Source organism: Rhipicephalus sanguineus, chromosome 3 (genome assembly GCF_013339695.2).
Source record: "Rhipicephalus sanguineus isolate Rsan-2018 chromosome 3, BIME_Rsan_1.4, whole genome shotgun sequence".
Lineage (NCBI taxonomy): Eukaryota > Metazoa > Arthropoda > Arachnida > Ixodida > Ixodidae > Rhipicephalus > Rhipicephalus sanguineus.
The window spans coordinates 189,372,979-189,397,671 of NC_051178.1; the positions used below are offsets into that span (position 1 = coordinate 189,372,979).

General features: G+C 45.3%; 1 protein-coding gene and 1 long non-coding RNA gene across 3 annotated transcripts in view; both read right to left on the bottom strand.

Annotated features, from left to right (window-relative positions):
• Positions 1 to 941: 941 nt before the first annotated feature.
• Positions 942 to 22,354, bottom strand: LOC119387888 (uncharacterized). The gene is made up of 6 exons (XR_005182582.2): positions 22,260 to 22,354; positions 19,639 to 19,744; positions 19,378 to 19,562; positions 8,977 to 9,149; positions 7,969 to 8,014; positions 942 to 1,115 (listed from the first exon to the last, which is right to left on the bottom strand). It is a non-coding gene; the product is annotated as an uncharacterized LOC119387888 (long non-coding RNA).
• Positions 22,355 to 24,078: 1,724 nt separating this feature from the next.
• Positions 24,079 to 24,693, bottom strand: part of LOC119386202 (uncharacterized) — a 54,450-nt gene continuing 53,835 nt past the window's right edge. For both annotated transcript variants that reach the window (XM_049413726.1, XM_049413725.1), the window contains exon 5: positions 24,079 to 24,138. In XM_049413726.1, coding sequence (XP_049269683.1) covers positions 24,124 to 24,138 — 15 coding nt within the window. In that variant the 3' untranslated portion in view covers positions 24,079 to 24,123. The remainder of the gene's footprint in view (positions 24,139 to 24,693) is intronic.

Sequence of the window (24,693 nt, forward strand, 5' to 3'; positions counted from 1 at the left end):
TTGTGCAGTGAATATCCATAGCTAATCACAGTAATTAAACAATAGACAGGCATACGTGCATATGCATAACGTATGAGAAGCAACAGTCTGTACAGAACATGGCTGCACAGATCCAGCCAAACTGGAGCTACAGGGCTTTTAACAAAGCTGTTGATCAACAAAGAAAGCGTTTGTAAAATGTGCAAATATTTGCCACAACTCCATTGTTTCAGGCTCATACAACATGTGCTTGGCTATGTAAAGGGAACAAACGATACACTGACCTGGCAAAGCAATGTCCCTAAGTGGAATTGCTCTTCCTTTACTTTGCAGAACCTTCGATACAAAAGCCATTGGCAACGACAGTAGAGAGTTTTAAATTTTAAGTACCCGAATTCTGCATGCACAAGCTGCTAGGTTTACAAAAGAATGCAAGCAGGGTATGGGCATTTGGTATGCAAACATTAAGACATAAAGCCCAGAACTCCCAAGAAAATACATTATATAGTAAAGGCTTAACTTGCACTTAATGCAAAATCACTTTGCCAGATGAAGAAAGTTGAGAATATTTTAAGATGACCCCATAGACGAGGGGCAGCACACTGCTACACATTTATGTTAAGAAGATATACGTGTATACAACAAACCATGTTGTAATGCCAAGGTAACTAAATGCGGCGCATACATATTTGCGCAGGATCAATTTGATCAAAGTAAGAAAACACGCATGTAAAAGTGGGCTCAGAAAACAAAAGTGGCACTTGATGCACCGCTATATTTAAGCCAAGCAATTTGGAGCAAACTTTCGCACTGCAAATAAATGAATCCCACCATGGCCGACAACAGCCAAGAGTCAAGGGTGGCTTCATTAGAAAACAGTGCTTTGTCGAGCCTGGACAGAAGCCTTCACGCTCTATCTCCATTTCAGAAAACAGCACACAAAAGAAGAATCTGGCAGGTTTATATCTACAAGGAGGAGTTACGCTGGTGGCTCCCATCCTGGCATGTGTGCTTGATGGAGTTCAATTCTAGCGCACTTCCTGGCCATCAGCGCAGCTCTGAACGTGGGCAATGTAGAGCGAGCGTGTTGAACAAACCTCCATGCACAGAGGACACGGCAACAGCGATTCCATTGCCTGCACATCGTGCACACAGTATTAGCCCAAGGAAACGTTTATGCAATGTGGAAAGACACATGATTAGGAACACACAAACACAAAAAACATGAGTGTGTAAGTGCACACACAGACACAGACTCATCCCCACAAGGTGGTCAAAGTGCGAAGGCCTCGCTATGCCATGCCCAATAATCCCATCAAGCCATAATTTTGGTATGTAATATACAACAAATATAATGGTTAAATAACTGTTTTCTCACACTAAGACATTTTGTTTTCATGATACAGTACACTACACAGGTTATACAGTAAAATCTCGTTATTTTGGATATCACAGGAGTGGAAAAAATATTAAAATTAACTGAATGCTGATTATCTTTTTTCTGAATGCTGTATAAAGCAAACAATAAACAAATGTCTTTTACATCAATACACTTTCATTGTCTTGGTGAATACGTAAATCCTGTAGTACTTATTTTGCACAACAGCAGTGTAAAAGCCACAATTTTCGTCATCCTGCAACCTCTTTCTCAATGCGACCATGGCGCCAGACACCAGTGTTTAATTAGCCTGAAATGTGCTTATAGTGCAGGGTTGCTAGGTTTGGCTACATTACACCAACTTGGCTAGTTTTTTAGGCCAGTGGCAGCAGAAAAAACGTCTTGGCTACTTGGCTATTTTTTGGCTACTTTCTTGTTCTCTCGCTTTGAACCAAGTTAGTTATCCATATCTTATGACATCGCAGCTGCTGGCTTTCGAGTATGCAGTGTCAAAACATCTAACAAGGCGTGTTTTCAGCACCCGAAATCGAATTTTGCACTTGATTTTACACAAAAAATACTTTTAGATATGTGGATGAGACTCCAATAAAATGTATTGCATGGGGCATCACTTTGCAGAACGAGACATTGAACTGTAATTGGAAGTGAACAGAACAGTGGAAAGCGCTCCGAATTCAGGAAGCACTGCACACATTGACAGTGAAAATCTTATATCCAATGAACTGTCTGTGTTATTTCTTGGAATCAAGTGTGCACTGCCATTCGGACATATAAGCTACTCGGACTTTGTCATTAGCGTGAAATTCAATCCCAGCAACTGATTTTGAGCACACTCGTGCAGTATTCACTGGCTTGGCGATGCGCTTACGGTAGGGAGACGCTACGAAGGATAGACTACAAAGAACACAGGACAGAGTTTAACAGAACTTTGTACTCTGTCCTTTGTAGTGTCTCCCTACCGTAAGCGCATCGCCAAGACAGCATGAACCAACTACAGTGAAACCTCGGTGATACGAATCTCACGGGACCACCAAAAATATTCGTATCATCCGAAATTCGTATCACCAGAAAGCATGGAAAATTAGCATGCGACAAAAGAAAGCTGGAGTACATTTTCATTTATTGTTTTTTCAGGACCGCAGCAACGTCAGGAAGAACTCTTAATGACTGTCCACTCAAGTTTTTAGATGTCGGCAATCATACCAGCACTCGTAATATACGGTGCGTACGCGCATATTTAATTGATGAACCAGGTGCGTTGTGACCCGCGACAGCAGTAGCCCCTTCGAAACTTTAGTATACTTTTTTGCAAGACACCGGAGTACTGCAGCGAAAGTAACAAAAGAAGCGCTTTGGCGCGATGGATCGAGGCCACAAAATTACAGAACTACGGTCCTGTATTATGATTTTGTTATAGCGGAGGTGTTGGAGATGTTTTTTGGGAGATTTACGGCCGTGCCCGCAGAAGTGCGACCTCAACGGTCGCGCATGTTGACGTTGTGAGGGTTGACTCCTTCGCCAAGACCGTCCTCGCCTTCTTTTGGTCTTCGTCCACCTTTAGAAAAGTGTTTTTCTTACACCATGAGTCTGACGATTTGGCGGTGCGCGCGCATGCCCACGCTTGCGTTCCCACGCTCCACGTGCTTGGCGCGTCTTCCGCCACAGCACCTCTTCGTACCTGGACGGCGTACGTTCGTATCAAACGTCACTGGGTGAAAATCGGTTCGCAACAACCATACTCTATTTCATTACAGGCCAATGGACCTTGGCCGGGACCAACGAAAATTCGTATCACCCGAAATTCAATGAGCTGTGATCGTATCACCGAGGTTCACTGTAGCCCCTTTTGTCGCATTAGTGCAGTACTCATTTTCGTCACTACACTGGTACTTATCCCCTAATACGCATGAAAAGAATGTCGTTGCGGCAACAGTGCAAGAAACTTCTCATCCTGTATGAAATGATTGCTAAAGTCAACAATTTATGCTTTAATCTCAGCAATTATGATATTGAAGGGTCCTTGCTGTACTTATTTACATTTCCACCAAAGCGCTCTTGCATTTAGTCATTAAAGCCAAAACGTCGCAGCTGCTTTCACACACGTGTGGCTACTTATGACTTACTTTACTGCCCTTGGCTCAAGTTGCTATTTATGGCTAGTTTTTTCCAATTTCTTGGCTATTTTTTGCCTTTCGACCTGGCAACCCTGCTCCACACCCCTCCCTTATTACGTACTGCCACCACCATGTGCATCTGATAATTCGTCCATCACGATGCAGCAAACGAGTTTTATGCCAGCATACCGACAGTGGCTGAAAGCTTTTCATCTTCAACAGCTTCTGCCATGTTTGAGTTTTGTGACATTGTGCGTGCATTGCATCAAGTTAAAACAAAGCTGCTGAGTGCGGATACGCATGTGGACAAAACCGTGGTCACTAACTGATGACGATAGTGATGCAGACAGTGCCGCCTTGTTTCGGTTCTCTGCGAACGCTGTTTTCGCTCTTTTGCGTCGCACATTCGTGGCGCTTTGTGCTCTGAAGGTTGTCCGAATTACAGTAGAACCCCGCTGATACGTTTTTGAAGGGACAGTAGGAAATAAACGTAAGAGATGGGAAACGCAAGAGCCGAATTTTATTTCAATGCTTATGTGTGAAAAAACTGTGCAACGTTGCCTGGTGCTTTTACTCATGTCCGAGCAGCACGAAGTTTTTCGAGCACCTGCAGTCGAGCACCTGCAGTCACTCCTTTTCATAAATCTAGTGCCACCACGGCCGACACCTGACAAGCGATCACTTACGGCGATACCTTCGCGAGATTGTCGCCGGTTGCTTCGGCGTCTCCGAGCGATACTGTAGAACCATTGGCATGGTGTCAGACCAGCAAGGCTTGTAGTAAACGGTTGAACGCCTTGCGAGAGTAGAACTACCCCCGAAAGCAGCTCCACCAGCTCGTAATTTCGTCACTGGTGCATACAATGGTGCACTCAGCCACGGTCCAGTCGACGGATAGAAACACAGAGCTGGGGACGGCGTCATCCACAGAAATGTAATCAACGTATGTGATTTTTTAGCACCAACAGCTTAGGCGTGAAAGAACTAAGCACATGCAAGCACGGCCAGAGCGGCGAGTTCAAGTGCGAACCGCGCGCACGACCACGTGAACTCCAACCAACTCGATCTCCTCCGACAAATACAACGCGATGGCAGAAGTAAATGCCAATCTCGAAGGCCTTGCTTTCGCAAGCAATTACGTCATAGACGCCATTTGCATTACAAATCTCAATGGCCTTGCTTTCGCGAGCAATTACGTCATAGGCGCCATGTTTGCAATACAGATCTCGAAGGCTATGCTTTTGTTTGCGTCAACCGAAAGTATCTATCGCTTGCGCCTCTCATGCGGCTAATGTTACGGTCAAACCAGGCCAAGCTGCGTGAAAAGTCACCATGGCCACTCTCTTCGGTACTCACTCAGTCGGCTCAGAGGGCACTTCGCGACGTATCATATGGGAACGGTCCCACAGTTACGACGTAACAGCAGGGTCCCCAATACATTGTACCCTATGGGAGCTGTGCTGGGACCGGCGGAAAACGACGTAACAGCCGGGAAAACACATCAGAAAGGAATGTAACAGCGGGGTTCTACTGTATACGGAGAGCGGCCAAATCTGACTGAATTAACTAGGGAACACATCCGAATTATCAGATTTCCCGAATTAACAAGCATTGAATGAACGAGGTTTTACTATACTAAGTAACAGAAATACACTAAACTTGCCACGTGCACATGTGTGATTTACAAATTAACCAAATGTCAGGATGGTGGCAGTGTCTGCACACTATCTTGCTATGAAACCACAAATTCTGACTGTCTCATAAAGAGTATATAATAGTTTGATCTATAAACAAGAATAACACCACATTATTTATGTATTTGTTGACAACACCTTGGGCTCTGTGGAGTCTTCCATAAGGGCTCAGTGAAAAAAAGAAAAATTAGCACAGGAAGATTTGATCATTTTTAAAACCAAAAAGTACAGACACGCACGAGAGTACTTTGAAACGTGTCACTATATGTTAGCTTGTTGGCATTGTCAAGCGCGAAATTTTATTAGAGAAATATTGGATATTGGCTTTCATTTTCTTCAGCAGCAAAAAAATTCTTTTCGCTAAATTAACAGAACCAAAGCTTTGAAGGAATAGCTTGACATACTACATCAGTTTATTTTTGCTTTTAAGCCAAGCAACTTAAAGGGGCCCTGCAACACTTTTCCAAGTAGCCATGGAATCGCTTCACTAAAGGAGCTTATTGCCTCATGAATTGACAGGTGCAAGAATTTTTAGAATCTGTCCAGTACAAGGGGAGTTACAAAGATTTGTCGCATGCTGTGATTGCCAAAGCAATGCTGTTTTATATTATGGAGGGAATAACACACATTATTAGGAATGAAAATGAAGAATGAAGTTCGCTTTAATATGGTGCGATAAATATAGTGCCAATTAACACCGCAAACATTCCTGCATTTTTATGCCTTTTGCACATTTTTGCACAAAAAGGTTTCCAAAAGCTGCAATGTTTTAAAATGTGGTGGTTTAATTAGCTGTTCAAAACAAACCACAATCCTACTCTGTTGACAACTACTAAACCAGCACCACGCAGATGTCCTAAAGACAACTGCATTAGGGAGCTGAGGCAAAACATTTCGAGGTGCCATCATCACCAGTCTAATCTTTTCGCTATGGCTTTAAGGTCCTCAGTATGTGGCCATACAAATAAATTGGCTTGGTATCCCAGAAGAACAATGTAGGCATGTACCTTTGCCTGTCACTTCTCGTAAAATACCCACAAGGCACATATTAACACAATAGTGCTAAAGAGCTCGTTTTGCAGAAGTTCTGGTGTCAGCATCGTTGGTTGTGAGCGAAAAATCGAGACAGATGCAAATAAATAAATAATAAAAATCTTCAGTTCGAGTGAGGATTGAACCCAGGCCTTCTGCGTGGCAGGCAGGTGTTCTACCACGCAGCCACACCAGTACTTGAAATTGTTTCGAAAAAAAAAAAAAAAGCCCTATACGAATGTCATTAGTGCGAGGAGTCTCCTTAACGTATGTACAGTAAAAGCTCGTTAATTCGGATTTCTAGGGACCGGGAAAAATGTCCGAATTAACCGAATGTCCGAATTATCGAATGGTCGAAATAACACATAAATGCACGAGTTTTTTCAACATACCTTTACTTAACAAAGTAATCGCGGATGCTTGTGTTTTCGAGCAGAAATTCGCGCGGACACAATTTTTCTGAGCCCTTCAAGGTGCTCAGCAGCTCGCATGATGTCTGCAGTACCGCAAAAGTTTCACCCGTCATCCACGCTTTTCGGTTGGCACGGTAATTCCCGGGAAGATTGTTGATGTTCTTAAAGCAGCGTGGCTTTTGAACCTTTCCGATAACGAGAAGCGGCAAGCGCTCTGTTCCCGTCACGTTGGGGGATAAAAGTATGGTTACTCGTTCCTTGCTTCTTGCCGCCGATTGAAGGATCCCCTTTCATCACTCTTCATCACTTCTTGTCGGGAGAGCCCGTTATTCAGAGCACGCAAAATTTCTACTTTGGTGGTGAAGTCCTTGGCCTCGTACTTGGGCCGCTTCGCCGGCGTTGCCATCGGCGGAGAGTGCGGTCGCACGAGAAGTCGGCACAAAAGCACCAGCAACGATCAAGCTAAAGGAGCCGTACTGAAACTTTCCTCGATAAATCGGCGATCAACGATGCAGCACACCAACGGGAACAAAGCAACAAACCCACACGCGAAAAAAAGGCGTTCAAACCAGTCTCAATCCAAGCCAAGTCGATAGTTGATGTCCATGGCGATGCTGCGTTTGAGCTTCACTTTTGTTCCGAATTGTTCTTTTTCGTTTTCGAGCCTCGCCAGCGGCCCGAAAGTCGCCGAATTATCCGATTTGCGGTCAAATCTGTCCGAAATAACGAGCGCCCAGTCTCATAGAGTGATGCGTATATTTACAGGGACCAGATGACGTGTCCGAATTAACCGATTGTCCGAATTAACGAGAGTCGAATTAACGAGCTTTTACTGTAATATTGCGTGGCTCAAACGTAGATTCTCACCAGGCATCAAAACATGTCATTAACACAAAGAGTGGGTGGTTTGAAGGCCCACCCATTACAAAATGCTCAGGCATGATTAATCAACGCAATTAGCAGTGGCACCAACGAAGCATACAACTGCGCGTGTCGCTTACGGATGCGTATTGGTTACTTGGCCAATTCACAAAAGGAGGAATTATGACGTGGGCACTTTGCAACTGTACTAGCAGTAGGCATTCAAGGATAGTTTGAAATGGTCAATAATACTCGCACTGACCGCGGCATGGTGGAGGTGCCCACTGAGAAGCATAGTTTGGCTAGCGAATGAGAAGACGATGCGAATGGGGCTCAATTATGCTGTCGCGATCTTCTTTCGAAGGTGAAGCCCAAGCGTCCTCCAAGTTTTTTTTGTTGTTTCATATGCTCAGCCAAATGAAAACCCTTTGTCGTTCAAAGACAAATTAAAACATATACAGAAATAAGCTGCTTACTTGAGCACTAGTTTGCTGTGCAGATGCAGAGTTAGACTCGGAAGACCTGCAAAAAAAAAAAAAGCCATTCAGCTCACAGGGGCTATAAAAAGGTTGCACACAGTGCGCCTTTAAAGCAGCAGGAGGAAAAACCATGCTATAGATATGTTCTCAGGACGCTCTTTCCTAACCGACATCCAAGCGTATTGTCTTAGACCAGTGATGGGCACCTGTTGGCACCAAATTTCTGCTGTTCACTTACAGGGATCATACAATTACTGTAACCTATCAAATTCTGATGCACCACCAGTTTCTACAGGTTCAAAGCAAGAAAAAATAGCAAGCGTTAAATTTTTTCCACTACAAAAGTGAGTGCTTACAAATTTATTTTCACATAATGTAAGTCTGTTTATAATTGATGTCATTGTCACCATCGAGATACTATTGATATGTCTATGAATTGCCCCTCATCCTCTTTGCGGTCCACCGTATTTGATATTTGACATTTCATGAACCATTCTGCAAAGAATCGCGAACAAGTTGGTAGTACGTGCAGAGACTAACCACTTCCCCAGTTTGTCTAGCGATGCACGCAAGTCCACAGAAAGCCAAAAATACACGGCATTGCTTCAGTAGGTCAGGCTTAGCACAGGAAAATTAGTTTTGTAAATGAGAATTTTCAATGAAGTTAGAGCACTGTCACTGCCAAATTATGCACAAAGATTGCGGTACTGCCATCCTGTAGTTACAGTAGTGATGACTTGCATGACATGGAAGGCAAAAGTCTGAATGCTTTGTTTAGTAACTTGTTTAGTAACATTTGTAAAGGGGACTGAGGTATTGGATCTATTAGTGTTGTATTTTGTGGTGGCCTTCAATTACGACCCAAAGCTAGCAAACAGATTATAATAGTGACAGCAGATGTGGATCAGGCATGAGGAGAAGATGCAAGTGTGTGCTGCAAGTGCTCTCAACAGCTATGGTCTCATCTGCACGGCACCGTTTGTTCAAACAGCATTTTGCTTTTACCTCTGGTTGCTACTGTTGCTGCTGTGGCTACTCCTCAGCTCTGGTGGTGGTTCCTGCAGGGCATTGATCTGCTCACGGAGCTCCTCGATGGTGTTCAGATGCTGCTGCACCGTAGTCTCCAGCTGCCGGCGCAGATTTCGCTCCGTATCGTAGTCCGTGCGGTACACCTCCACCTGTGGATGCACAGAATGGGGCAATTCGCTTTGCTGCTGTTGCAAATATGAGTGTTACCATGTGAACACTGGCACCATTCAGGTCTATCTGAGGTCCCTATCACAAGGAGACCTGGGACATCTGGATAACTTACCTTGCTACTGCAAGAGACAATGTGGAATCTCTTTATCAAAACATAATTGCTGGGACTTTATGTGCGAAAACCACAATATCATGAGGCACGCTGTAGTGAGGCCTCTGGATACATTTCTACCACCTAGGGTTCTTTAACGTGCACCTAAGCACATGGCTGTTCACTGTACCCTTTAGCCATTGTGGCTAGGAAAGCCTGGACCCTTGACAGCAGCTCAACACCGTGGTGAGCCACCGTGATGAGTCTCTTTATCAAAGCACTTAAGAGCCTCAACAGTGTGTTTCTAAATGCCAACACACGACTATGAGTGAAATAGAGTTATGAATATTTAAAAAACTCTAGGAAAGTGGAGACGGAAAAGAATCAGTAGTCTGGATCAAGAAATCCCTGGTGTGGAAAAGTAACCCACTGCAATTAAGATGACACAGATAAAAACATGTACAGTTGAACCCCTCTATAAGAGAGGCACACTAGGTGAGCAGTTCGTGTCCCTTATTTGAGGTGTCTCTTACAAGCAGGGCACCATGTTCTCATTTTCTGATCGACTCCTCTTTGATGTACACAATGGTGTCTCTATTACCCAATAGACCCTTTTGGTAAATACGCCACCTGACGATGGGCTTTTCGTCAGTTTCAATTTGCAAAGAGTTCTGGGATAGAATTCGCCATGTTTAGGGCGAGGGGGCGTGACTCTCTCTACGTGCGCCCGTGTAATGTGTCCGTGCGTGGTGCCAGACGGCTGCATCTCACCGCCTCCGAAATCTCTGCGAATGAATGCACTCGTGCTTTATTTGCAAAGGTAGTGCAACTGACTTCGGCGTCGTAACGAGTGACCCGTTGACAGGGTGCACGAACGATTTGATGCGGCTGCCGCACCGAGGCGGACGCATAACCCCTCCAACTCGGACTTCAGTAGCCTATCGCTCGTCAGAGCTAAAACCTGCTGACGGGAAGTTACGTCCACGTAACTGCAGCGTCGCCTATGAAGAAACAACGGTGGCCGGCCTGCGAAACGAGGTGGACGCGGCGCGCGAGACTGAAAGTCTCGAGCGGCCAGTGCCGAGCACTTTCGCGTACTGTGTTCCATACAACAGTGCAACGCTGTAGAGGCTATAGCGAGACAGAAAAAAATGCGTTTGTGCTAACAAATAGTTCAATGTTTTTACCGCCAGACTGTGATTTCGTTTCTTTTTTTCAGGCTGAGTAGTACTGATTTGTGCCTTAATTAGAACTAAACTCCATAATACGGCTTTTAATGTGCTGTTTCACATCACCTGACGTTTCGTCGTTTCAGTTTCATTTGTAGCAGCTCGCGACGCCTCACGCGCAGGTGCTCGGCTCACAGGAGCACTCACAACCGCGAAAACCAAAGAAAACAGACACGCGGATTTACACATTTTGCTGACAGAATTTCTTGACAGCTTCAACAGCGGTGCGCTTGATGTGTGAAACTGAGTGTAGTCAGGTCCGCCGAGGCACCACAACAACTTGGCTGCCAGCAGCGGCCTTCTGTTTGGCAAATTACACTGTATACGTACTTACTATGGTGGCTTGGCGTCATCGCTGCCCTTGCTACCAGGTCCTGACTACCACCGCTACACCAACCAACACACTACGAGTTTCATCCGCACGTTTCGTGGCCCCAACCGTGCTGACAGCAACGTACTTCCCATTTTCCCCAAAGCTGGCGATGTCGGAATTCCACGCGGCCAGCATCGATACAATGACACTGCAACGCGCTTACGGTGGTCGTACCACATCATCCATCACGCGGATGAGCATTTTACATACAATCCACAGCACGCCTACATGGCCTAGCGCTTCTACGACCGTAATGACATTGACACATGCACTGTGCGCAATATGCGACACGTGTTTGTTTACATCGTTCTGTCGCCACATACTTGTCCGTTCTCGTCGCGGTAGCCTCATTGGTGACACAACGCAACACAGCATCTTCCAACCATCTTTAGCAACACATTTCCGGCACGATTCACAAATCGCGCGGGCTCCCTGCCACGCTAGCGAAACGTCGCGCACCGGCAATCGCAGTAGGTAGCCACCCTAGTCGCACAGAGTGTCATCTGCTGCGCCGTCCTAAACATGGCGGTTTGGAGTAGTTCGCGTGAAGGGCTTGGGGCGCCCTTTTACGAAAAGGGGTCTATTGTCCTTAACATCAGTGCCTCGTATAACCCTTTCCGGCCCCCGACCAGTGTACTGAACATAACAAAAGAAACGGAGCAGAAAAGCAAGCAAAGCCACAATCGAAGCCGAAACTACTTTGACAGCTTGTGTAACAGGCAAGAAATATCTTTTTGAATGGAGTTCCTCCTTCAGCCCCATTTTCTTATGGGGGCGCATCAGAGTACTGGCGTCAATCGAGGAAACGCGCGCGTATGGTGTGCTCAAGCATACAAATTATTAGAGGAGTTATCTTCGCGCAATTCAAATAACTTAAATCGTGCGAGCTGATTTAAGCCCTCTTGAAACAATGTTGCAGAAAGGTAGCTTTTGTAATCGGAAGTTTGCTCGCAATGCAAGATTGTATTCATGTCCAGTGCACTGGATACCGGGATGCCATTGGCACGCACTGTGCTAAACATGGAGGAGAGAAAAGAAACTAGGAAGGACGTCACGTGACAATCTTGAAACCCAGTCATAAAGATTGAACCAGGAGCACGCTGCGAATTCTACCAAGAGCCTGGAGCACGAGGAGGCAGCGGCGTCGGAGGAGGTTGGCTTGTGGACGCTCAGCGCGATTGCTCCTAGCTTTTTACCCCTTCGTGGTGCTGAACGGTATGCGTGACAGTTAACAATAGAATTTTTTCTTCTTTTTATTAGAGCTGTGCGAATAGCAAAATTTTGGGTGCGAAGCGAATTCGAATAATAAGATTGAGTGCGAATCGAATCGAATATTTCGAATAATTTTCGAATATTTCTCTAACATTTTCGAATAATTCAAAGTGAAATTACAGAAAAAGTTGCAGAGAATCCCTAAGTATGTTCTTGTGAGATAACAACATGAAAATGTTCCTTTTCGCTAGGTTGATGAAGCGCTGGTGGGGTCATATTTCATAGTTGTCTTTCTTATCAAGAATGAGGCAATGTAGAGGCACATGATTTGGTGCTACCAAAGTGTTGCCGACAACACTTTACACGTGATAGGCAAAGATGCCATTTCCTCAGCCTCTCCTCCTCTTTCAACTGCTGTGGAAGGCCAACTGATGTGGCGGACAAGGGTGTGCTCCCTTCAAGTCCAGAGTTCCAAATCTGCCTCGTAGACGTCGATATATAAGAACATCTGAAATTTTGGATGCTAAAAAGCTTCGGCATCCGATTTTTCGGACTTCCTGCCCAAATTTCAGGTCCAAAACAGTATTAATTGAGCCCCCAACTCTGCCATATCTTTCATCTCCATATTGGAACCAGTGTTTTCTTGAGTTAATACATTTGCGACCGTAGCGGAGCTTGAAAGGCAGCTTTGCCGCAATACGGCGGTGTGATGAGGTGAAGCATATTGAAAAATCTAGGGACCTCTTCCAAACGGACGTTGACTGTCTCTTGGCTAAGTTCGACCGTAACGGAGCTTGAAAGGCAGCTTTGCCGCCATACGAGAGTGTAATGAGTGAAGCATATGAAAATCTGAAGGGGTCACTTTCAACCGGACTTTGACTGCATTTGTCTTTGGGAAGTTCGAATAGTTCAAACAGTAAAATTTCAGTACGAATCGAATCGAATAGCAAACACTATTCGAAAATATTCGAAATTTCGAATATTCGCACACTCCTACTTTTTATGAAGTCAAACAAACCATTTTTGTGTTTTAAAAGACAATTAACTTTCTGACAGGAACAACAGCAACATTTATTTAAGGAGAAAAGCAGAATGTGTGTACGCATACGTGGTACAAATGAATCCTAGTGTCCAGCATACTGGACATGATTCTCCCGTGAAAACCATTGTACCTACACTCTCCTTTATTTTTGTGCATGCTTTTCAATAGCCTCTTAGCTAGAAAAGACCACTGAAAAATTTTGTTCTACCTTACGAAAAATTCAGGACGGAAAGGGATAAAGAAGTTCAACTGTATTAAAAAATATTAATACATGGCAATCAAAGGCAGACCCTCTAGCTCGCATATTTTGTAACCGATCAAAGAATCCCTCTATTTCATTGACTGCATCTATTCTACCTAGGGAGATGCTTGCCCACCAGCACTTCATGAGACAAAAATGGGACACCTCACAAATCCCTCAGCGGGGAGGAGGCCGCCAACCTTCCAAAAATCCAGACAGACGTTTTCCCCCATGCAGGGGTGAGACGGCTGAAATCGATTTGGGAGCAGTTTTGGGAGCAGCAAAATTTCAATTTAGGCAGGGAACCTTGTTTGGGAGCAGTTAGTGGCATTTATTATGTCGTTTTTGGAGCTTGAAAAAAAAACAAATTTGTAGCAACTTGGAGGAAGAAACGCACATTTTAATCGGCTTAGAATACACATAACGTTCAAAGAGCCTTTGGAGAAAGCTTTTTTTTAACAGATTATTGCCAGGTATGAACTACACTACCTTTTTACAAACTACGCAATTTATATAACCCGGGTAACAACATATGAAATAGATGAAAAAGTTTTTTAACTAGGTTCACTTTACATCTGAAAAAAAAAAAAAAAAACATCACATTTTTCAAATAATAAATAAAACTGATTGCACAAGAATTGTAGTCACATAGCAGTAGGTCTTTGAATGGTCAATGAACGATTCTTACTAGCACGCGATTGCGGCGATGCCTTCACGTGTAACATCAGGAAAGAACAAAAGCGGTATGGCGGCCACCGATGAACGCATGGGGGGGGGGGGTCACTATACAGTCAACTGCCGATTTTTTGGACGCCCGATTTTCCAGACATGCTCGAAAATTCGGACACTATCGCGGCACCGTCACCAGCCCCATAGACGTCAATGTATAAAAACGTCCGAAATTTCGGACGCTGAAACTCTTCGGTGTCCGATTTTTCGGACTTTCTGCCCGAATTGTGGGTCCGAAAGGCATTTTGGAGCCCTCACCTCTGCCGCGTCAATGATCTCTTAGGTTTGAACCAGCGCGTACGCGAGTCGATCTGTGTGCGACAGTAGCAGAGTCCGAAAGTCAGCTTTGCCGCAATGCCGAAGCGTTATGGGGTGAAACAGACCAGAAATTCAAAGGGGCGCCGTGCGGCGATGTTACGGATAAGCAGCGGAAATGCACGGAGGCGTGATGGCGGCAGCTGGCAAACGCTCCGGTACGACTTAATCGCTGACAACCCTTACGATAAGCATCTTCAGTTAACTGCTCGGTAGTGCACGTGGCCTAGCGCAGTTGCATGCGTACTGCACGCATTTAATAGGCGAGAGCCCAAATGCGCCGCGCCGCCATTCCTGCTGCCTCTTTGTGCGAGACCGCTAAGTGCGCTGCATAGACGCGTTGCCTTCGCGGACGAAACCAGCTCGCCATTGCCACGCCCGTGTGCGGTCAAGAACTAAGTGCGCATCACGAACCCTTTCATGATAATGCGTGCGTACGATACAGCAACAGTAAAGTGACGGCGTCAGTTTAGTTGGCGATGTACTGCACACAACTAGAAACGATCGGCTTGATACGGCAGCAAATGTTGTGTATCGGCGGCGATTCGGCGATGTGTGTGCGCATATGCGCACACGCATCGGGAATGCCGGATGAGTCGTCCGCTCTTCCGCCACAGTCTTTGTGTTCCGCGTCATCGTTTACAAACGCTTCATGTGAGATAGCCGTAATCTATTCCGCGCTTTGCTGTTATCAGCGGCGCTCATCACGAGATGTAAAAGTGGCGGTTGGCACGTACGTAGTTAAGCGGGGTTCGCGGCAGGTACCGAATGTATTTGCGAGAGCGTGGGCGCGCACTAAAATGCCTGATAATTGTACTGGGAGGCATTAAAGCTATTTCGGACGTGGCTGTGGCGATTTGACCGCTTAAGCGGAATAAAAAAGCATGAATTTGTTTTTTCGGTCTGCCCGATTTTTCGGACGATTTCGCGGTCCCTAGGGGTCCGAAAAATCGGCAGTTGACTGTTTACAACCACTCAGAGGCGATTACCACAGCACTATGGAAGCCTCCATTACAAAGGCGCGTAGAAGGACACGCTTGGGCGCGTTGACATGTTCTGCGAACGTATCTGGATGACAGTGGTGCGGTTAGGTGCCTGTTTGAAAAGTGCGCGACGTGAAAAGAAGACTGAAGGCACGTGCGGGATTCCCTATACAAAAACGACGACGTCGAGGACCGTGGCGCGTAAGAGCGCGGGGCGCAAGAAGGAAATAAAAAGTAAACAAGATCCAATGCGGTAAAAACAGGAGCTACCCGAAGCCAATAGATGACCACCACGCAGTTCCTCAGCGCCAATCAGAAGAAAACAAGTGGGCCTGAGGTCGAGGAAAGCCTGGAAGACTGAGAATTGGCAGTTCGAGGCGAACGGGACAGCAAGGCGGTAGCCGGGCGCTGAAGACGGGCAGTCGGGTTACGGACCCGAGCCTTCAGGACTTCACCCGGCCGGAACCTTCGGACCGCGGCGTCCAGGGAGGGCGAACCTCAACGGTTCGTCCGTTCGAGAGCAAGGCCTGCTGATCCCGGTGCAGGCAAAGCAACGGCAGTTGGGCTTCGGGCCCGAGTCTGGCATCGAGCCGCCTCATCGGGCTAACTTGGCTTCGCCCTGCATCGCCGAGCATCGACCGCCCCCTCGTCAACACCAGGCAGACCCGTCGACTCTACGGTCCTCCAGCCAAGCCTTCGGTAGTGGGTGAGACCAGACTAATATTCTTCCCCACTCTGCTGTTCAACCGCGCCGGAACTTTACGCTTAACTTAAGGGGGGACGTGGCTTTCGGTACCAACTTCTTATTTCTTCATGGATTTTGATGAAAATTGGCACTCTTAATTGAAACGTTTTTTTAATGCTACTGTAGAAATTTCATGAATATATTTTACAACTTTTTGATTTACAATATATTTCACCTTCTGCTCTTGTTCCGAGTCTGACTCGGTTAAAAAATGCGATAGGAAACTTGTTCAAAGTGCTATGCATTCTAAGATGTCTGATTAAGGGCATGACATTCTTAGATTTTTTTATTTGCAACAAAATTTTTTTTAGTTTTCATTTTTCATGAGGTGACTGTGCAACAGGCATCGAGGCTTTGTGCAACTCGTCAAATAGCTAATTATCAAAAGGCCATACTGAAGAAGCAAGAATGTCACGCCCTGAACTGTGCTTCAAGGAATATAGAACAAAAAACGGAACTGAAATAGACCCAGCGGGCAGTGAGAAATCAGCGGAACAAGCGAAGCAGGAAGCAAGAAAAGTCGTTTTGAGAAAACGGCTTTTAAAGTTGTACCAACGATATTACTTCATGAAAAGACACTGGGGTCGTAATCTTTTGAGTCCTTCATAATGTGCATTTTTGAGTGCCCTGTCTTTAGTTTGAGGTGCCTTGCTTCTCTAAAACACAAGAAGATTGTGATCTTTAAGGTGTTTTATAAGGTTGGACCTCCTGCACATGTGGCCTTCATCGGTTGTGCCTTTGTTTCTTTCTTTTTTCTTAAAATCCTTTTCTGATATAAAAGAACACGTAGCATGAATTTTAAACGAAGTTATGAAGTGGTGTAATAGACATGACAAAAAACAAGATATTGTAATGCAAGTAGGTCATGTACTATGATGATTTGCCAGCTTTCTTGTATTCATGCTCTCATTAACATAATTAACAGTCTTGATTGCAATTGATCATTGAATCATTTTTATAGGATACTAAGAGTGGCTCTCATCATGGCAACCTATCCTTCCTCCTAAATAACAGGCAGTTATGGCCAAGACATTGGTGGAATAGGAATTCCTTAGCAGTTTATTCAAGACGCGAACTGGGCAGATATGAATTCATCTCCCTGTTTCACTCGTCAAGCTAATTTGTAAACCTCGCCTGCGATGCGCTTCATCATTCACCGGTCGCGGACACGGTTTTCTGCGAGGCTTTTATTTTTTCAGATGATTCATGACCGCTTACGGCGATACCAAGCACAAACCCAAGCGCGCCTAAATTGCATCACCAGTGCTTATTTCACCTCTAAGTGCTCGGCCGCATAGTCCGGGAAGTCGGCACGCGATGTGCTGGGTGGCGGCATTCGGTGACGATGCGCAATATGCCTAGGTGCGGCGACGAAAAATAGGCGCGCAACGTTTGGCCTCGCATTGCGGGACGCCGACGCGCGCCCGCTGCGCGACGAGCTTGGCCGTGGGGTCCGTTGCCGATGCGTAAAATGACCATCCGCTGTACCGAGAAGCCGGCGGGGAAGCGCTTCGTTCCTTGCGAAGAAGCACACTGCGCGAGTCCGCTAACGCGTTGCTCTTGCCCGCAAAGTTCGAGGTTCGTCTCGCGTGCTGACGCCGTGAGCGGAGTTAGGCCTAGTGACGACTCCGAGCAGTAGACGCGCCGGCCGCGGTGCCCGATGTTTCAAAGTACGTAATGCGTGGTCGCGAGTACAAAGAGTCGTCCTGCGATCATCTTCGTCACGACGTCCGAAGTGCGCATAAGCAGAACCTCCAACCACGGATCCGACGAGTCAACGCTTGAGAGTCGGTCCGAGACGCGCGTTTGCGATGTTCGCTACGAGTGCTGCACGCCATCGTAATCCCACCGAGCTTCCGCTAGTAACTCCAAACAAAACGTAGTTCTTGTTCAAAGTTATCGTCGAGCCGTGAACACAGCGATTGTGAACACGCAACGAAGTAGCGCGACTTTAGACAGCCGTGAGCTCGAGACGCACGAGCTGCAGACGACGATCTCCGGAGCGAGCATCGGACCAATGGCGAGGCGCGCTGGGGCAACATGGCGGACGCGGCCAATCGCAGGGCTCGAAACGACCTTCGAACATTTGCTTTTTGTGCGCTTGTTTTCGAAGGGAGGAGCCAGCTGCGGCGGGGAATTTGAAGACGGAGAAATGCGCTTTCGATGAGCCCAAGATATCGGCGCCCGGTGGCGTCGTTGCGGAGCTATGATTTTTTGAAAATCAGTGTTTTTTTGCGATTTCCCCAATAATTTTCGCCGCCTCGGCAGGCGCAACAATTTTTTTATAGCACTTCTACGCGGTTTCGGTGAAGATATTTTGGAATCGGATATAAAAAGGGCTACAGAAACTGAAAATGTGATTTTCAAAAAATCGATTTTTTTGCCATTTTTCGCGATACGAAAGCCGCGTCCCCCCTTAAAACTTTGAACTTGTGTTTTGTTTGTGTTTAAGAAAGTTTGCCGTGTGCCGTGAACTTTTTGTTCAGTGTTTAGTGTTTTGTAGATTTTTCCCCTCTCTAATGGTTTATTAAAGTTTTTTTGTGTGTTTAAACCAACGGCTTCGTCCCTGACAAAGCTCTCCGACGCTCACGTCGTAAAAAGAGCTGTCGAAAACAGAAAAAGAAAGAACCTGCATCACAGTATCCCTGGCGCTGCTTCTAAAGTTACGTTTTCCCATGCTGAAACTGATGCAGGCTTGAAAATTCTTGCTTGCGGGGTCGTTTCGGCGCAGTTCGGCGCAATTTTTGCAATTTTTATGCTTCGGAGCAGCTTGGCGCAGGAAAACGGAATCGTATCAAAAATGCGCAATATGCGCAGCTGTCTCACCCCTGCCCATGCACTAAATTTACACGCAATACATCCAATGCTTTACTTGGCCATTTGTCCGTGGTGCAGCAGTAAGCCAATTCTCTACCCCATTGGGGTGCACTAGTAAACAAAGGGACTTAGCCAATTTTCTCGACAGAACTCGCCAGCTTGGACTCGGGAGTGCAACTCGTGCTCCTGGATCAAGTCCGACGCGCGGCCAAGGCCAGTGGAGCCCTGTATGTAGTGCCCCAGCCATAGAGACTCCAAGATCCTCCTTTCCCTTGACTAAAGTTCCCCTTATTGTAAAATTCACAACAGAGTTCACAAAAATAACTCATCAGTCTAAAACGATTTAGTCTTTGACTTTAGTGTCCCTCGTAACACCTTGACCATAGCAGGTAGTTTGTACTACAAAGAAAAAAGGTTGCAGTTCCCTACCTGTGCCTGGAGAGGAGGCAGTAGCTCCAAGTCCTTCTTGAGGTGCTCCACTTCCTGCCGCAGCACCTCGATCTGGCTCTGCGTTCTGCCAGTTCCTGTGCCTGCCTCTCTGACTGGCGTTTCATCCTCTCGGCATCACGCCAAGCGGCTGCGCCCGACTGCTGTTCCACATGTACAAATGTCTGCTGACATCGACAAAAGTTTCCCCATCATCAAAAAGTGCACTGACAAGTTCATCATAGCTTTTCGAACACAACTTACCTCACCAGCGTCGTTGGAATTTTCATAATTCTGCCAAGTTTGCAGCAACTCGGCGTAGTCTCTGCGTGCACGATCAGAGTTCTTCTCAGCTGTCAGCAGGGCACGTCTGCACGAAGGTTGAGCAGTGTAGTTAACAACCTTACAAACAACCTGTATTAGATAGAGGACACAAAAACACCACCATGCAAACTAGTCTCATTAAAGGGCCAGTACACAGGCCCAACTTTTTTTAAAACCTCCCAAACAAGCTCGCTCATTCGCGCACAAGGCCACAGCGATCACAACTTGCAAATATCACAGTGCTGCATGCCGCGCAGATGCTTAATTTAAAAAAAAAGAAAAAAAATTTCCCGTGCCCTCTCTGCGCCTGAGCAGTCTGCTCGTCCACTAAGTGACTTAAATTTGCCCATGGGCAATGTAACATATAGTACGACATTTGATTGGTCATGCACACTAGGAACTGCGCTTTGGCACTGCGGTGATGTGGTTTTGGCTGCACAGTTTTGGTGCACGTCCATATTCGTTACCTCTCAATGCCTTGCACTGTGCTTCCTCATCGCGCTGCCTGTGAGTAAATGACCCAAGCAACACGTGGAGGAGCTTGTTTGGTTGTGGCTAAGTGCCAATGACAATCGCTGACATATTGATGATGAAGGCATATTGACGACAATGGGCTATGTCTACACCTTTGCATGGTGGAGAAGAGTGGGCAACCAAGCGAGAAACTGAAACTAGCTGAAACGGTTGTTTTATCTCCGGTAACTTCCTTCTTACAGCACCTCTTCACATAATTCTTGTGGCAGTGTGTTCACATCATATATGCAGTTATCTCCTCACAAATTTTGGACCATGGGGTTGTTTAGTGGCCCTTTAGGGCACACTAAAGGGAAACAAATCAAATTGCTGCAGTGGTCGCAGACTAATATGTGTCATCATGAACTGTAACTACTTGCACTGTAAGTACTAGATAAGTGTCACAACTGTGACATGTACATAGAGAATTGACAGCTTGAATACAGGAGTTCATGTTCGTCTGCGTGAACTTATGTCGTGCGGTGTGTCCGTTCAACTGCCTGGTTAATATGCACAGAAACATCAGTCCAGGTAAGTCAATGCAGTGTCCTAAGTTTCAAAGTATTCCCCATGTTTCAGCTGGTGGTACAGTGAAAATTCTCTACAATCTCTGCAAATGTTATGAGGGTATCACACAACGAAACTTGGACTGCAATTGCACCCAGTCAGGAACAATTTTCCTGACAGTGAATGCCTTATGTGCACTATGTTCGGATAGAAGCCAATCCCAGTCAGGAAGTTGAGCTACTATTGAGGCTCAGTCTCAGCAGTGCACATGTCACACCTGATAGTCTTCCTGCTTTGCAATACAATTCACTTCACCTTTACGCTACAGTGGCACAAGTAGCAGGCACTTGCAATGGCCACTAAAAGAAAATAATTTGCCAGGTGTGAGCTTGCAATGTTCAGGCAAGCAGGCCTAGGAGACGGCATAGTGTTCTGCTGGACAATGCCACTGCTCACAAACAAATGGAGATGTTTCCAATGGCCACAAAGAAAAAAGATAACCGGTTGGATTGTGGTCATCCTTCTTGGCAGCCACTATCACTAGCAACATCCAAGACACAAGGCATGTATAAATTTGGAGACAATCAAAATCCACGACATCATGACAAGTTGGTGCAGAAGTTTCGATGAGTCATCTTCAGTCTCATTCTCGCATCTTTTCTAGCTCATCAAGACTCAAACAATGAAGAGGGAGGGGAAACGAAGGGGAAAGGCTGGAAGGTTAACCAAGCGCATGTATGGTGCTACCTTACAAGTAGGAGGGGAAAGGGGTATAATAATAGATAGAGAAGAAAACAAAGAAGAGTGGGAAAATAACAAAATGGACATTGCAAACTCACAGAATATAAGCAATCAGAAATTGCCCTTCCTGATATTTAAACATAATTCACCAATACAGCTGAACCTAATTTTCTCTTCAGAGCCAGCCTAAAATCACAACCAATTTGCGATTATGGTAGAGCAGTGCATACAATTATGAGGTGTGAACTGCGAAAAAAGGTCTACAGTTGGAAGAGCCCACAATTAGAAAGAGGCAGTTTTCAAACACAACTGCAATAAATTTTAGATTGCGCATTTCAAAAATCCTTTAGTTTCAGATAGTGTAGATAGAGAAATTCCTTTTCTGCTTTTTTTTTCTGTGCCCTTGGCTAACACAGTGGGCAGTCGTTACAGAAACACTACAATTAATCGAGAGAAAGAGATGGAAAATTTCAGATAGATTAAATGATTACAAGACAGCAGATAAGAAAGAGTGAAATATTAGCCTGCTTCTTTTTTTTGTCAACGTTAAAAGACTTCCAGAGAAAGCCGTTCCCAACTAGCAAATGTGCGCAGTTCTAAAAGGCACTCAGAAGAACATTAGCTCTCAACAATTCCCAACATATTGATATAAATTAAAGTGATCCGTCACAACAAAACTGATTATAGGCATTAAGTCTAGCACACTCATGACCTCAACTCCCTATGAGCATGAGTGAACCACTTCTCTGTATTTCTTTTCAAAGTTGATTCAGCAGCTCATGTCCACACTGAATGCTCACCTCAGCTCCTCAATCTCGCAACCTTGCCCTCGCACTGCCCTTGCAGAGCCCTGACGAGGGCTCTTCCGAGAAGAGCTGTCTCAAGCTCTGCCTGCCCTGCAATACAATGGAAGAGACACTTGGAGCAGAAACACTCACAAGAATGCCTCACACAAATGTCTATTAGTGAACACAAAGACAAACTTTGAACAGCATGTAGATGTACAATTTTTTCTGGGCTCCGAACCGCCTTTATCAGCACAATCTTTGAAACTGCACGTTATACAATGGTGGGATTTAAATATGCATAAGCCCAAGCTCACTCGTTTGCATGTTCATCCCAAGCTCACTATTTACGTGAACGCATTAGGCTTGTGGCTGCAGACATTCAAATGCTCGTTAATCTGGAAAGTTTTAGGACTTTTGTAGTAACAAGATTTCACTCTATGTACAAGACTTTAATTGTACGATGGGTTCTACCAGAACTTCTCTAGGTGTAAAGGCTCTGTTGGAAACAGCAATTCTTTTTAGAACACGCTGCAGTAACTTTAGTAGAACTTGACATTTGAGTCTAATGTTCGGTGGAGTCCGACCCCATGAGTACAGATGCCACTTTGAACGGACTTACTTGGTAGTCGCCTGTGAAGTAATTGCTGCGTTCCTACCCCGGCCTCGCTCACTTGCTGTCTCAGTTTGGAGGCGACGTCTTCCAACTCTTTTATTTCCCATGTCTTGGACTCAAGCTGCAAAAGAGCATGGTTAAAATGCAATGCAAGAAACAATGCAACAACTATCATGCACCATCACCTGACCCAGGCACCAGCCAAAAGTCCTTACTGATGCTCAAATAATGCAGGTTCGCATTCTCATTTTGGCCGCTGAAGGGTACATGCTACAATAACAGTATGTAAAACGCTATGGGATAAGGTTTGTGTACCCCATTAACAAAATAACAATGCCCCAGCAATAAGTCACAGCCTTTATATCAGATGAGAACGCAGAAGGAGACAGAATTTGCAGTTCAAATCCGAGTTGCAAGTTGCAATGGTGGGTAAGCATCAGCGTGAGGTACCATCAAGTTTCATCTCTGTGAAAAACGAATATGTGCCTAAGCTCTTTTTATGGAACAGAATCACCCACTGACATTCTTACACAATGCCACTACAAGGAAGGTACTCTCACCTGCTCAGTAAGCAGATCGATCTTCTCAGTGAGCTGGTGCTGTCTTGCTCTGTTCATCATGAAGCTTCACAACAGCCTGTGAAAGACCTCTGTAATGGAGATAGCATAAATGGAGGTGCTTATTAAAACTGTCCAACCATGAAAATAATCTGTATGGTAACCAGTGGTACTTCATGTGTTTACTCAAGGTCTTGCCTATGTGAATACTGATAGCCACAAGTTAACACTTCTGCAGACTGCCTGCTTGAATCTGCTGCTTCCCCCCTCTAGTATGCAAACGTACTTTTTCGGAATTTTTACAGTGCGTGTCTTACTTTAGTTCGGATTGTAGCTGCTCACTCATGCATGTAGCCCTTACTGAAGCATTTTTGCCACACAGTGGAAATTGAGCTTCACGTGAGTAAATACAGAATGTGCAAGCTCTTGGTATGCAGTATACAGCTATGATAAGGCATACGCCAGGCTAAAACTCTGCGCTAGAGCATGGCCTGCGGGTTACAACATTAACTTATTCATACTACTGCAGTGAAATAAGACTTTGCTAAACACTAAGCAAGCAAGTCAGACAGTATTGTTGCATCTGTAATTGAAAATACAGCTTACTGTTTTAAGGATATTATGATCACAAGCTGGCATGCAGTACCAAAAAAGCAGCCCCCATCATAGGATTGTCCTTGTTCGGCAAGAGTCCAGGAACCACGTCCTAGAAGTCTGTGCACTGAGAAAATGCAAAAGAATAAGAAGTGCAGAGGCAGATTAAAAAAAAAAAGAGATCTTTAACACAAACGCATTGCCCATATGAAAAACAATGAAGTGAATGCCACTAGCAATGGCTCAACAATAAAGAAGATATGAGGTCTAAAGAACAAACAACGAACTTGCACAGCAAAGTAGAACAGACAACAATTAAATGTGTGCATGATCAACAGTGGTGCGCTCAACAAATCCAACACAATCTTTTAGACAAAGTAAAATTGTCCTCACAATGGTTAACTAACAAACTAAATTTGCCTTTGAAATCGAGAATCCCCAGGCTTCCATGGCCAAATATACTATTTCCATGGCGTTCACCTGCACATACCTGTTCGAATACGCTGTCGAGTAACACCAGACTTGAGCGAAACTTTCAACAGGGCTTCTTTATACATTTGATAAAGATAAAGGAGCGCAAACATGAAAGCGGACCAAGAAGTGGTCAAGAGCAGTGCTCAAAGCATGTGCAAGCAACGACCCCTCAAGCTTACTGCTATCAAACTTCTCTTTCCTCACTGTG